We start from the raw sequence: 14,463 nt of genomic DNA on the forward strand, positions 1-14,463 counted from the left end.
TAAGCTGCAGCACACTGACTAAATAAAAACATGTATTTAACATGTAGATCTATGCAAATGCACAGCTATAACTCTTATACAATGTACGCTGCACTTTAGTTTCACAATCTTTTAAAGCCTTATTAATGCCATTTTCTATTTTTTAAGGATATTTTTAATCATGTCTTGTGGAGCAGCTACTTTGCATTTTATTTCACCGCCTATACTGCAGGTGACAACTAAAAGCTGTTTTCACAGCAGACATTTTGCCTTGACATAGTCCTACATTGAGCCCACATGCTCATTACCAGCATCTTGAACTTTAAACTGCTCAACTGGCTTTTGCAAATAATCATTTTATGATTTACATCTGTTCATTTATGAGTGAGACACGCCAAAATGTCTTCCACACAGCCTAAGTACAATAATAGCTCTTGCTTAAATATGCAGGACTAAAAGCGTGCTTCAGACTTTGTATTTGAAACTAGCAATAAAAACAGAAATCAAAACAAGAAGAAGCAAATGTTTCAACACATTTATAGGTCACAATATAGAAAACAGACGTGACATCCTAACTGAAAACACACCATCACTCGGGAACTGCAGAAGTTCAATATATTAAATCCCTGCACAGCAGAGATGGAGACGAACAAGGAAGGAGAAAGAAGAGTCAAACTTGGTTAACCTATTCTGTAATAAATAAAAGCTCTGATGTAGCTGAGCTTAAAAAGATATGATTTAGTCTATTCCCTCCCAAATTACTTCTTAAAACTCTATTTCTTAACAAGGCACTCGAAAGTAACACAACCAGCTCGGACATGATGTATCGGACATGTTGTGTAAAACGTTAAATGATTAATGGCTGACAGGAAACCTTCAGGAGCTGTGATCAGAATTACAAAAAAAACTTCTCTTCAGTAATTGTAGGCTACACAGCAGTGACAGCACACTGTAAAATGTCAATACTGATGATTTTGGCCACAAAACATGACATGACATTGAGCAACATACAGAAAGGTTTGTGTGCAGCAGACGTAGTGTTTGTACAGCAAACAAATCAGAATGACTTCATTAGGGGGCTCACGATGGTGAGCATGCAAGCAGCTTACAGTAGATGAAATGTTTAGAACAACCAGGTACAGCTGAGGAGGTTTACATCACGTGTTTCTAAATGTAGCGTTAAAATAAATCACCTGATCAGTTTGTGCTTCTCCCATTTGAAAATTAGGTTTCTTTCAATAATATGTACACTCACATATTTTGGCTCAAAAGCTATAAGAACGCAAACACACAATGTCTGAGGATCTGTCCACTCTTCTGAGAGTAAGTAACTTAGCAATAATGCAAATCTCTTCAATGCACAGTTATCAGTGTTCTTAGGCTGAACATAGAATTATCATAGTCACACAGCAGATTTCTTTCCCTCTATCCTTCCTCCTGTGTCACAGTCTCTGTTTCGGTCTCTGTCTCTGAGTGTTGCTCCAGCTGAGCGGTCAGGAAAGGGTTGAAGAAGAAGTCAAATCCAAACTGGAGGACGTTCTGAGCCGTGCGCCTCCAGTCATGCTCGATCTTGTACTGCCGGCGGCTGGGAAGGCGGGCATCCACGCACGACATGCAGTGGATGGCTTTCAGTTCAAACACGGGCCACTTGGAGCCTAAACGTCCCTCCAGTATGGTGCTGAACTCCACCAGGCTGCCGGTGCTTAAGTGCAGCAGCACCGACTTGAACTCATTACTCGCCCGCAGAACTATGTCCTTAGTCGCGTCTTCGTCCTCCACGATCGTCCCGTTCTTGGTCTTCCTCTCCAGCGGCATGCCCAGCGTGACTTCAAATTTGTACCGGTCGAACCGTTTGACGTGGCATTCATGCTTGGCCAGTTTTTTCAGTTTACAGAGGGGATCCACTGGAGGAGGAGCTGGAGCAGGCAGAGGCTGAGGCTCAGCCGTGGCGTTCTTCACCTCGTCACACATAGGATACGGCTCGCCATACAGGCACCGCATCCAGTTCCCCACAGCCCCAGGCAGCAGGTTGATAACCGCCTGCGGCCCGTTCTCAATGTCCGTCACACGAACGTACTTGAAGCGTCCTGTCCAGGTGACACGGTGTCCTTCGAGGTGGGAGCAGAGAATCTGGGTCTGGGCCATGTTGCGCTCTTTCCAGGCCAGAGGGCCGCAGAGGTTGCTGTACTCGGGCCACGTCAGGGTGGAGTTATACACCTTCATGCCCTCAGACCTGTAGACGTACATCCAGCAAAAGAGCACCACGGCACTGAGCCACACCAGGATGAGCTTGACGATGCTGCTCCCCGACAAAGAGCGAAAAACCACGATGGGGTTGAGGCTGAAGCGGGTCCACAGCCTCAGCACCACCGGCACAAAGCAAATAGTCAGCGTGACCACCATCTTGGTCAGCTCCAGGGTGAGAAACCACTGCGCTAACTGGATGAGGAGCATGGCAGCCAGGCCCAGTGAGAGTATTGGAAGGGCAAACAGGAAGAGGAAGTAGCCCACGCAGGTGCGGATGAGTCCAATTGCAGAGGCGTTATTGAGGAACACCAGGCACAGCTCACACCAGGTGAAGCAAACCAAGTAGGGTACCAGGCACAGGTAGGTGCCCTTAAAGCCTCTCAGCTGGGCCATACGGAAGAGCAGATAGAAAAGGTGTCCATACAGCAGACATGGCATCCCCAGGTTTAATACCACGATATCTCCAAGAGGCACAGTGATGAAGGTCATCCCAAAGACCCTGAGGATCCAGAGAGAGTCTGGCAGGAGGTGAGTGAGGGAGCAGGCCCCAGAGAGGACTTCTGTGAGGAGGGCTTTACGGGCGAAGAGCTGAGCGGAGGCATGAAGGCTGAGGAAGGCAGTGATGGTGAAGAAGAGAGCGACGGCTGCCAGCTCAGAGCAGGGGATCCAGGACTTATCAGCAACGGGGAAGGAGAAAACCACAAAAACCACAGAGAGTAGGAAATACCTGCAGAAATAAGACACAGGATGTACTTAGTTATTTTTATGTTATATACATATTTGTCAACTTACTGTAATTTATTATTTTTAGCTTAACTGCTTCTTTTGAGAAAAACAGTTCACCTCTAACTTTTTTCAATGACCATATTTCGCGAATCTTCACGTTAAATAAGTTGAAATAAAAAATGATCTCAGTTACAGCAAAATCAAATCTTTTTTAAAGCAAAAAAAAAACAACCCATGACTGTATCTATGTCACAGTAATAGCTGAAGTAAAACCTGAACCAAACCCAACTTTAAATATTCAAAGTAAACAGAGTAAACTGTAAAAGTGGAAGCTCAGGAAATGAGTGAATATGTAATGAAGGTAAACAGAGATGGACTTACAGATAAGGCTCCAAATGAGTCCATCCAAAGTTGGTCTCAGCCTGCTCCAGGTCAATACCAGGTTCGAAGTGAGCGAGTAGGTCTGTCAGAGCCCGGAAGTTCTCCCATGCCTTAGAATTCTGTAGAAAAAGATGTTTGTGTTTTATTTAATATCTGTGCACTTCGTCTGACACGCAAATCTATTCTCGTAATTCAAAAGCTTTCATTTACACCTTGCACATTCGAAATATTGCTAAAAACCGAGAATACAAAGTCAGCAAACAGTGGAACTCATCACCGACCTGAAACACCCGCAGCGTGCAGATCACCATGGAGAAGAAGGAGAGGTAGAAAACCAGCAGCGGGATCAGGAAGATGAAGAACTCGATGGTGAGGTTGGAGATGATGAAGAAGAAGATGAGCGCGTTGACGTGGTGGGTGGGAATCAGGGCGCTGAGCCACTGCATGCCAGCTCGTGACGCCCAGTCGATGAGGTGCTCTTTTATCTCCAGCAGGGCGTACAGAGGAAACTTCAGCAGCTGACAGAACCGCGAGAAAGGAGGAGGACAGAATCAGCTCACCGACAAACCCAAACCTGATTATACAAATTATACAGAGACTTTCTCTGGCAGCGTCTCTACAAGACAATCAGCGGGACAACAGATTATATTTATCAAACATAACAGACTCAAAGTTCTTGCTAAACGTGAAGAAAGGGTCAGTCAGAAAATCACCAGCTACCACGAGAAAGTGTTTTTTGGTTTTTTTGCAGATAACTGTTACTTTCAGCTTTGGGATATTTTCAGCCATTTTATAAAACATCTGAACTGACAAAACAAACATCCGACTCTGTGATAATGAAGACAGCAATACTAGTGGCAGATCCAGTGATTTGGATTGATTCTACATGAATCCCTTTGAAAGAGCAGAAAATCTTACTTGTAACTGAACAATCAAAACTAATCACTTGATTAAACGATCTGCTTTTGTCTTCATTCGTTAATACATTGTTTGGTTCACAAAAAGTCCAAGAATGGGGAGAAAAAAAAAGCCCATTGCAAACACCCAGATTTGTGTATTCAAATCACTCAATCTGTTCAACCAACAGTCCTAAACCAAAGGTAGCATTAGAAGTAGTTTTTACTCATAGAAGATTTAGAAAATAGGCAAATATTTACAGTGATTTTTTGAGGGATTTTGCTAAAATCACAGGCTAATTTTCTAAGAACTGACTAATCAAATAACTCCTGAATTGTCACAGTTTTGCTAAATAAATAGAAGCACTCTACATCTTTTTTTAAATGGTTTTGGGGCACAATTAATAAAATCAAAATACCGATAAAGTCACATCAGCATCTGTTGATACAGAAAATACTCGATCCAATACCGGAAACGGCTTCATTACAACAAATCAGTTTTTGCATAAAGTGACTGAAAGTGATTTGCAGATTGATAAAAACAACACAAACTGCATAATCTCAAATGACTGACACAGCCTGTTTTCTGATCAAGATTAAAACCAGCTGTGGACACATTTTAGCAGTCCTCCGTGATGCATACCGGTCCACCGTCATGGTTCAGGTGCATCTGTGTCAAAGGCACATTCAGAAACGAGCTATTAAATGTTTTTACTTGAACAAATTTAGATGAGAAATGAAGAAGAAAACTGTGAAGCTACGCTCTCTATTGACACAGCATGTGACCTGCTAGAAACAAGGAAAGGTGGGAAAGGTGATAGAGATGGGAAAGAAGTCAAAAGACTACACAGTCAGTCAAAGCAGAATAAAGAAAGAACAAAGGGTTAGAATATAAACAAAAGGGCAGAATAATGTTTTATATATCTGTTTCAGTTCTCCACAGACCAGCCACAGTTTGTCACCTTTTGATGCAGGGGCAGTTCATCTGGATTCTTCACCACTACATCATCATCGTCGTCATCATCATCGCCTCCTGCAGCAGCCATGACTGGAGACGGTGGGATGCCCTGAGCATACTTCTTAGTCATCTCAACAAAGTCATCAAGACCCACGTGAGAACTGGCTGCAAAGAAGCACAGAAGGAATTTGCTTTGATTTCATTATTTTTACAGAATGAAAATAATCACATAATAAAATAATAATAGTGTCCTCTGAGACAGTTTGGGCTTGACCTCAGGGGAAGAAATTACAACTTGTGCATGACTAATCCAATTATCAGCCACGTTTGAGAGCACACATACCTTCACTGGTGACCATCGTCTCCAGGACTCGCCTCTGTTTCTTAGCAGAGCTGTTAAGTGGACCAGGGGAAACTGGTTTGCCTGTGGATGGAGGATAAAATAAAAGTGATGTGTGAATTTCTTTGTCTGATTAAAAATCACGTGACAACAGGACATGTGGAAACGCAGTATTTTCGCTCTCGTACCCGGCTCTGCGTGGACATGTTCAACGTTTTCCAGCATCTCAGAAACTGCCACCTCCTTCTTCCTCTCCGGGTTCAGCTTCCAGTACATGAGCAAAGCAGCCTTCCTGACTCCTCTCTCAAAACGTGTCTCTGTACACAACTTCTTCACCTCCTGAAAGTTCTCCAAAGTGATGCCTGACAAACAAGAAAAGGGAAACGTGGTGACTATGTCCACAATCAAATGCTACCGTTTGTAATGCAATGATACTTCACTAACAGCTGTAGATTGAGGGTGGCAGTGGGACATTGTGGTACCTTTTCTGGAGGCTAAACACTGCTGAAGCAGTCTGACTGCATCCTTGCGGCCCTGTTTTGCAGCCTGGATCAGCCAAGTGACCGCTGTGCAGTTGTTCAGTTCTTCATCGCTTTCTTCTGCCAGTGCCAGGAAGTAACGGCCCATCTGGACAAAGACACACACACTCTTAGACGTGCACCACAAGCATTGCCGTGACGCAGTGACCTTCCCTTCAATGTGCCACTCTAAGATAACAATTATCATCCACCATATGGCCATTCAAGTCAACAGTATTTGCTACATGTTAATTGCCACTGACCTTCGTCTGCGCCTTTGCATCGCCTGACTTTGCTTTCTCCTCCAAATCCTCCAGACTGACCTCTTCCTCTGGCTCTTCTGAAACAGAAAACAGTTTACAAACACTGTGCAGAAGTTTTCATAGGTCTCTACAGCTGACTACACATTGTATTAGTGACACTTTAGTGAAGACAGTCCACAAAATCCCAATTGTGAAAAATATGCGGCTGCTTATGATGATAAATGTAAGAGATATATTTCTACTTATAAGTATTTCTACTAAACTATGGCACAAATACAAAAGCTAAAATATTACAGTAAGTGCACATCTTTAGTCTGGGGAAAAGCTGTTTTTTCCTTTGTCTTGGTAAAGATGTTTCCACACACGTACACAAACTGAAATGTGAAGTCTTTCTGATGCACATGGCATCAGATGAGTGAGACGTTACACTCTACAGTGACAAAAAGACTTCATTTACAAGGCCGGAAAATATTAGACAAGCCATTTTAGAACAAAATCTACTCTAACCAGACAAAAATTATTTGTATTTATCTGACAGAAACACTTGAGCTACCTGTGTATTAAAAAGAAGTAGGGATTCCAACTATACAATACATTCCGTTTTCTTCATATTGAATAAGTAACAACTCCTTTATATTGTACTTGATTTAAAAAAACAAAACAACTAAACTCTGCAGACATGTTCCAGAAAAGCATAATTAGACATGTGAAAACCAGTTCAGTGTGTCAGTTAAAGACACAAGAGATTCTAGAGCACGAGAATGAGTCAGATCTTTCCAGAAATAGCTGAGGCCTTGATAAGACTCGACCTCTGAACCCTCTTAGTTTCATTATCATCTTCTTTTAGCTGATGACTGATGCTGTTCTCAAATCCCCACTTCTCCAGAGGAGTGAACATATTTCCACTTCCCGTAAAGTAAGGCATCACATTTACTGCGTTTAAAACAAACGGCAGGAAAAAGATGTGACTTGGCAGCAAGCGTGGAAACCCTTTTCCAAGATTCCCAACGCCCACATGCTGTAAGTGATACTGGTGAGTGAGATGGGAGACTGTCAGCGCCTGACTGCCTCAGGAGGCTAAAGGAAAGGCGATGGGATCTGACAACTTATATTAGATGCCTGTCAATGCTCCTGGTACGCTGCTCATGCTTTAACCCTCTGCCTGAGCCCTAAAATAACTGTTTGTTCAGCAGACAGTCAACAACAGCTGCAAGATTTCCTGATGCAGCACACACGCTGACACAGTGATGCAATCTGTCTCCTATTTTTCACTTTCATTAGCTACACTATACAAATTGATTATATTATCGTTTTTTGGCAACGAGACATGAAGTGCCGTGTGCGTTTTTTTTTATTTCCAGAGGACTTGTTTAGCTCTAATGGAAAATTGCTGTCCTAGTTGAATGACTGAAGTGTTAGATTTCACACTTTCCAGCAACGCTCCATATCGACACATCATGATATCACTGCAAAGGCATTCAACAAACTAAAATGTTTTAATTCTAGTGCAGCTAAGATTTCATCTACCATATCAACTTTACATGCTGGATTTGGTTTAACCTGTGAAAAAAATGCGGGTGAGACAGGATTTTCTCCTCAGGTCAGCAAAGTGGGAGAGGCTGCTTTACATGTCGTGGTAAAAGTCCACAGTTGTCATGGAGGCACTGCAGTACACACAGTAAAGCGGGAGTGCTGGCTGCCTTGATTGTTGAAGAAGTGCAAAACGAAACAGCGAAGTAAAGCTTCTCTTTTGCGATTGCAAGGACAAAGACCAGGGTTTGATTCTCACCTGGTTCAGGCGACCTAGGAGGTTGTGGAATTGCAGCAGCAGCAGCAGCTCCGGCGGCTGACGATCCATTTGGGGGATTCTCTGTAGATGCTGCATTGAGCTGAGATCTGCCCACATGAGAAAGGCTCCTGATGGGCTGGCGGAAAGGTGAGGCTGTAGGTGTGGAAAGCGAGGCAGACCGGGACAAGAGACCTGGAGAAGTCTGAGGTGAGGCAGTGGAGGGGGAAGATGAGGGTGTGGTTGGAGGTGTCAGCATGGTGAGTTTAGGCTTAGGCCTTTCTGAGGTCGACGTAGTTGCAGGAGCAGATGCGCTGAGAGAGGAAGGGCCTGGCCTCCGGGTGGTGGGAGAGGGAGGGTTGAATTTTAGGGTGGATAAGTTTCCGGTCGGTGAAGGTTCCATGGCTGAAACTACATTCAAAAAAATCAGTCAAATAACTTACAATCCCACTAATTTTTTTTTTAAAGAAAATACCAACACAATAATGCTAGAAGTTTACACCGTAGCAAGGCATCAGTGCATAGTAGGAGGTGCATGTTCGAAAAATAAAGCAAACAAGGAGGGGATCTAATTAGACAACACCTGTTGCAGAGTAACAGGTGGCCTGAAAGAGAGCTTTCTCTTTTCATTTGAACACACCACCCATCAGTCAGCTATTACTATCTAACAAAATTGCAGTGCATAATCCAGTAACTGAGGTTCCTGAGTTTTCCCCAAAACTATAGATTGGTGGAATAATTACAGTCTATGGTATCAGGGTATTTTGTGCATAAATACCAAACAGATAGGTGCTGAATGTTGGTGCAATTTCATACAAACACCATGCAGACTGAGGAGTTTCAGTTGTTTTTTAGTCTGTGTGGTCAACAGCCACATTTGTCAGAAAAACGAAAGACTGAGTTGTGAAAGAATTGTGAAACCAACCATGTGGCAACAAGACCCATGCAGATTTCCATGCTCATCTATTCCACAACAACATTTTTGAGTCTATCTTCGACCTCCACTGCAACAGATAGTCCAGTTCCTTATTTTGATTTAGGCTAAATATCCCTTAATGTTGTGCTTGAATTTAGTTTGGTTCAGCTGTGTAGAAGCTTTTGTTTTCTATGAGAGCAAGCCTGTAGTGTGGTCTGCAGTCTATTTTTAGAATGATAAATTAAGCCATGTGCAGCTATATTGAGAAGGTGACATCCATGCAACCCACTGACTGGAAACCAACTGTCCTGTTGCAATTTAGGGAACCCCCTCTGGGTCAGGGGACTGGGCTCCAATGACACCATCATCCGAAAGACTAGATATACAAATAACCTTCTAGTGATCCTAGTTTTCCAGAATTGCATTATTATGTTTATGGTAACAATTTATTTTAACAGTAACAGTTTATGACTACAATATTTATGCAGCTAACATTTAGCAAACAGTGGCAGGTAGTGCTAGCAGCAATACCCGGTGCTTTGGTAGCTATTGCTAACAAGGATTCACACTAAAAAATGTCGTTTTATTGTCCGCTCACCTTCCCCGCAAACACACCGGCTTATTTCAGGCTCTCCAAGTGAAAAAGCAGTCGGATATATCTCAGATTCCTCGTTATTCAGTGTCCCAAGTCATTATTTCCATTGCCTTCTGTCAGATCAGCCTGTCCTCTGTGGTCAAACTCCAAACACACAACGTACCAGCTTCACGTCCACGCCCATTTTTGATTCTGCGCGTTATGATTGGACAAAGCTGATGACGTCTGTTTGTTGAACGCGAAGTGATTGGCTGCAGAGGCCGGAAGTTCAAATGCTTTCTCCGAGTGAAGAATCTATCAACATCATGTACAATAGTTTCTGAATTCTAAAAGAAATAAAGTTTGTCTTCATTTAGCTTCTAGCAGCAACTTAAATTGGCTTAGTCGGGAAATAAGTTTCTGTGATTTATATTTTGGCGATTTTTTATTATTTATTATTCATTTTCATAGTACTACTTGTGCACGCGTGATATTATTTGTACCAGGAGATGGCAGTACAGAACATGTTTTTTTGAAACGTGGCTTTTCTGTAGAATGGTTGTTTGCTGTCAGTATTTATTTAAAATTGCAAACAATACACTTTTAGCAACAAATAAAAATAAACCTGCCAACCTAATCTAATTATTTTTATTGTCTTTCTTTCTTTATTTATTTATTTCCTTATACAATATACATTATAATATAATATAACCCAATATAATATAACCCATTGTTATGTATTTTTACTGTCATAAATGAAGGAACAGTTGATTGCTGAGGTAAATTATGTGACTGAAAGTTTTCAACACACACATTTGTGCTGAATGTCCCCCATCAGACCGACATCTCTGATTCTGTCTTCTAGAGGCTTATACTGATGGACACCAGAGATGATGTCCACACTAAATCTGATCATACATGTTTCAAATGAGTGATTTCACATCTGACAAAGTTATCCTTATCCAACCATGATTTACGTCACGTTTAAACTGAATGTTAACCCTAAGTCGAGTGTGAGCGCTGAGCAGACATTGTATTTTGGTCAATAAGGTTTGGAGGGAAAAGGCTGCATTTTAAGGTCATACTGAGTGTGAGAGTATGCAAGAATTACCACTAAGAGACAAGTGTCAGAATTACAAGTAGTATAAGATGCTTACACCTAAAAACCATACAATCGGATTTACTTAAAGCTTTAGCAATTTTTCTAACAACTGTTGTAATCACAGAGTCCAAACTCTGCACACTGGCACCGACAAGTTAGTTGTTTATTCTGTAAGACAACCGATTCAAACTGTGATAGCAAAATCTAGGATTTAGTTCTAATATAGGAGGGTTGTTCAGTGAAAACAACATGTTGACTTAGACCCAAGCAGGGTCTGTAGTTACGCTCGGTGTATTTTTTCTGGAAGCATGCAGACCAACAATAAAGTTCAGAAAACGTTCAGAAGAGGGTCGCCTAGGAAAAAAAGGAAGGAGACCAGACAATTAAAGGACTTTAAAGGCAACAGGACTCAGGGGAAGCAGTGAGATTAAAGTTCAAGTCTGGGAAAGAGAGTAGATACCACACTGTGGGAAAAGAAGGAAATTAGGGCAGTAATTGCTTAACTGCAGCAGCATTGAAGCAGTTATGTAAAGGGTTCTCGATTAGTAGATTAACGTAGTTCAACTAAGAGGATAAAAGGACCCTTTTACTGGTTTTGGTCTTTCACATGCACACCTTCAATTTATATTAAGCAATCTGTCTTTCAATGGGGTTAGACACATGTGCACTCACAGATGCATCTCATCTAAATTAGGCAAGAAAGCTGAAGATAGACAGATGTTTGCAATAATAATCAGCTTGTTATGAGTCCAAATCCTCTATTTATGTAAATCTCTTTGCAGATTTGTCAGGGCCACACTGCCCCTGCCTGACAATCCCAGCCAACACGTACAGATTTTTACCATGGGGTCATTACTTAGGCAATTGGAACTGAAACAAGCTGATCTTGTTAGTTCAGTCTGCTTGTTTCTCAGTCTGCATCCCCTTCCAGGAAATAATGACTCAAGACTCAAGTGGTGGAGAATCCCCATCATCTTTCCAATCTGGCAAGCCTCCTCGCTTCGCCGTAGTGATTAGAAACTGCTGCATTTCACAACATGGAATTAAAACTGGAATTCCAATTCCTCTCTGTGTCAAGTTAGCAGGTCCCTGTATATACAGTACAAGCCTCAGCCAAAGGCTCCCCCTAGCAATGCCAATGACTCTTGCAGGAAGAGAGACCTGAAGAGGAGGTATAGTCAGTAACCATAGCAACAAGAAGGGTTATGCGAAAATGGACACTGACTGCAGTAAAGATGAGTATTACCAATGCAAATACAGCCCAGTAGCCATTCTGACCTTTGAAGTTTCTCTCTGCAGAGGATCGGGCTGTAATACTGGATGGACTGCAGCCAGCTGTTACTTTGGTCAAATTTAAAGACCTTCATTAATTTTTAATTGCGTCCTGGGAAATGTCATACCAGGTAGTTCATGTCATAATATTAATATAAGAACAGACAACATGTCACACAATCAGTTTCATATTGAGGAAAAAAGAGAGTGAATGCAACTTTTGTAAATTTAGTGCTGCTGACTACACCTCTTAAATCACGAAGCATTTGTTAAATCTTGTGATGATTTGTTAATATTCTACTTTTGATTAGTAATAATGACATTTAAACAATTGTTTGTTAATCTTAAAAAGCTTTTCATGTTTCCTTCCTCTCCTGCATCTCCTGCTGCTGTCATTTCTTATATGCAATTAGTTTTTTTTTTGTTTACTGAGCAAATAAATGCAACTTTAAAAAATTAATAAAACTCCTGTTCTACCTATAATCACTAGAAAGTCCTCCAAAATTTTCAAATGGGGAAAACACGACTCCTTCCTGTGGGTTATTTCTCTTCTTCAGCTGCCAGCGCCTCTAACTATTGATCTGCTGCTATTTTGGGGCCTGAGTGGAACAGAGGCAGAAAAAAAAAACTGAGAGAATGAGAATAATTGTATAAAGAGCAGCTAAAGCTACACAATTTTCGGACCATGCTTATGTTTCTGTTGATTTATTTTCTCCTCATTCAAATGCCAAGCAAAATACAAATAAAACTTTTTTACTGAAAACTCACCAAAGCTGATACTGAAGTCACTGGGATTATAAATGGAATACGATTCACAACAAACAACACACACAGAGACTGTAATATCTATGGAGACTTTAATAATAGATCTTGCCTCAAGTTCAGTTTGAAAATTGAAAAATGATGCAATGCATTGTTTACAAATCAGCCATTGGAATTAAAACACCAAGAATTTACTAGTTGACTCATATTCCTTCCACTGTGGCAACAATAAAAAAGAAAAAACTTGTGTTATGAATCTGGGAGTAGACAGTTTAATACCACACTGTATTCAAGCACTTGGGATGTCTAATGGAACATCTGACTGCATTTACCATCTGTACTTCTATTAAACACCTCATAATTTAACCCAATGACACAGAAATAGAGAAAAAAAACAGTCTTACTTTGTTTGAAAAAGCTTCAACAAATCACATATACTTCAAACTCACTGGAATGACTCACGTATATTATGAATGAAACTTTTGGAAATGGACATGGAACATCAGCCTCAGATTTTTAACTGACTAACAGTGGTGACTCATGCCCTGGAAGCCTAATTACCTTCATATGATAGTGTTACGTCACCATGAGCACTAGAGACGCGGGTTTACGTTGTGTAAAATAGGTCAGTTTGGTGGATGGCTGCAGAAATGGACTGAAAGGTGAATATTGTTTGATTCAGTGCCTCTTTGTGTGTACGAGTGCTTCCACTAAATCCTGTATATTCAGCAGGTTAGCTGGTTATATTCTCTGATCCTTTGACCCTCTTTGAATGCTGAGGGCCGCCACTAAAAGCTATAAGAAGTTTAATCTGCCCACAGTCATGAATATGTTAAGCTTATTATGGACAGCTCTCATGGATATGCTGAAAACCTAAGATGATTATGCTAAGTTAATAAAAACAGTGACTCCTCACATTACCATGTTCCATATAACTGAACAAAAGAAATGTAAATAGTCTGACTGACTTCATCTACCAACCACTGCTAGCAATAGTTTCATATTCTTCTGAAGAAATTTGCGAAAAGATGTTTCACCGCCTCCCATATTCTCCTAGAAGCATAATGCCAGCTTATTTTGTTTCAGTCAGACCTACCAGCACTTTCACACTTGTGTCATCACCTAAATCTAACAACACCCCAAGTTCTTCTTTCATGAGATTCCACAAGGTCTAATCACAAGGTTACAGTGACGTCAAATGGAGAACTTTTCTTCATCCCGTTTCAGTGAACTGTACTGCTATTGTTCAAAAACAGACTGACAAAATGCCATGTTGCCTAAAACGTTTTTCAAAAATAAAGGTACCTCAAGCAAAATAATTACCCGAAAATAATCATTACAGCTCTCTGACACACATTTGCTCCATGAGTCAATTCTTCACCAAAACACAACAGGGCACACATCCCTCCCTCTCCTCATTGCTCTCAACCACAGTGGGGTTTTTTTTCGCTTTATTGCTCCATCTGGGAGCTGGTTTTCTAGCCTCAGCAGGAACATAACTGAAGTAAAGCACAACACTCCAAACTCACCCCCTTTGCTTGTCTGCTTTATCTCACTCAGATAAGTCCAATAGCTACATATAAATAGTGGAACCTTTTAAAACTTGGAAAATCCACTCAGGGAGGAGAGATAATGTACACAATTGAAACTCATCCCTGACTGTGTGCTTTTCTTTCCTTCACCTCCTGTGGCCTGCAGTGCCTTGCAGCAATGTTGTGCATATGTTGCAGCCACAGAAAGCTG

At 41.3% G+C, this 14,463-nt stretch overlaps 1 protein-coding gene across 2 annotated transcripts; it reads right to left on the minus strand.

Moving 5' to 3' along the window:
* Positions 1–499: 499 nt before the first annotated feature.
* wfs1b (Wolfram syndrome 1b (wolframin)) lies at positions 500–9,774 on the minus strand. Of its 2 annotated transcripts, none has more exons than XM_022203954.2 (10): positions 9,609–9,774; positions 8,098–8,505; positions 6,309–6,382; positions 6,010–6,154; positions 5,716–5,889; positions 5,531–5,611; positions 5,192–5,352; positions 3,615–3,851; positions 3,334–3,452; positions 500–2,953 (listed from the first exon to the last, which is right to left on the minus strand). In XM_022203954.2, exons 2-10 carry the CDS (start codon positions 8,495–8,497, stop codon positions 1,405–1,407), a joined length of 2,940 nt encoding a protein of 979 aa, XP_022059646.2. In that variant the 5' UTR covers positions 8,498–8,505; positions 9,609–9,774; the 3' UTR covers positions 500–1,404. The 2 variants fall into 2 exon arrangements, with proteins under 2 accessions (XP_022059646.2, XP_022059645.2); XM_022203953.2 differs by having other exon boundaries at positions 6,309–6,385; positions 9,609–9,773.
* Positions 9,775–14,463: the final 4,689 nt, after the last annotated feature.

This window comes from Acanthochromis polyacanthus, chromosome 10 (genome assembly GCF_021347895.1).
Source record: "Acanthochromis polyacanthus isolate Apoly-LR-REF ecotype Palm Island chromosome 10, KAUST_Apoly_ChrSc, whole genome shotgun sequence".
Lineage (NCBI taxonomy): Eukaryota > Metazoa > Chordata > Actinopteri > Pomacentridae > Acanthochromis > Acanthochromis polyacanthus.

Bases quoted from the DNA above. Each gene is read 5' to 3' on its own strand.
- wfs1b (XM_022203953.2), bottom strand. From the start codon at position 8,497: ATGGAACCTTCACCGACCGGAAACTTATCCACCCTAAAATTCAACCCT. The intron at 6,155-6,308 runs GTCAGTGGCAAT...GTCTTTGTCCAG, and splicing joins ATGCAAAGGCGCAGACGAAG to ATGGGCCGTTACTTCCTGGC. The intron at 5,890-6,009 runs GTACCACAATGT...CTTGTTTGTCAG, and splicing joins GTGTTTAGCCTCCAGAAAAG to GCATCACTTTGGAGAACTTT.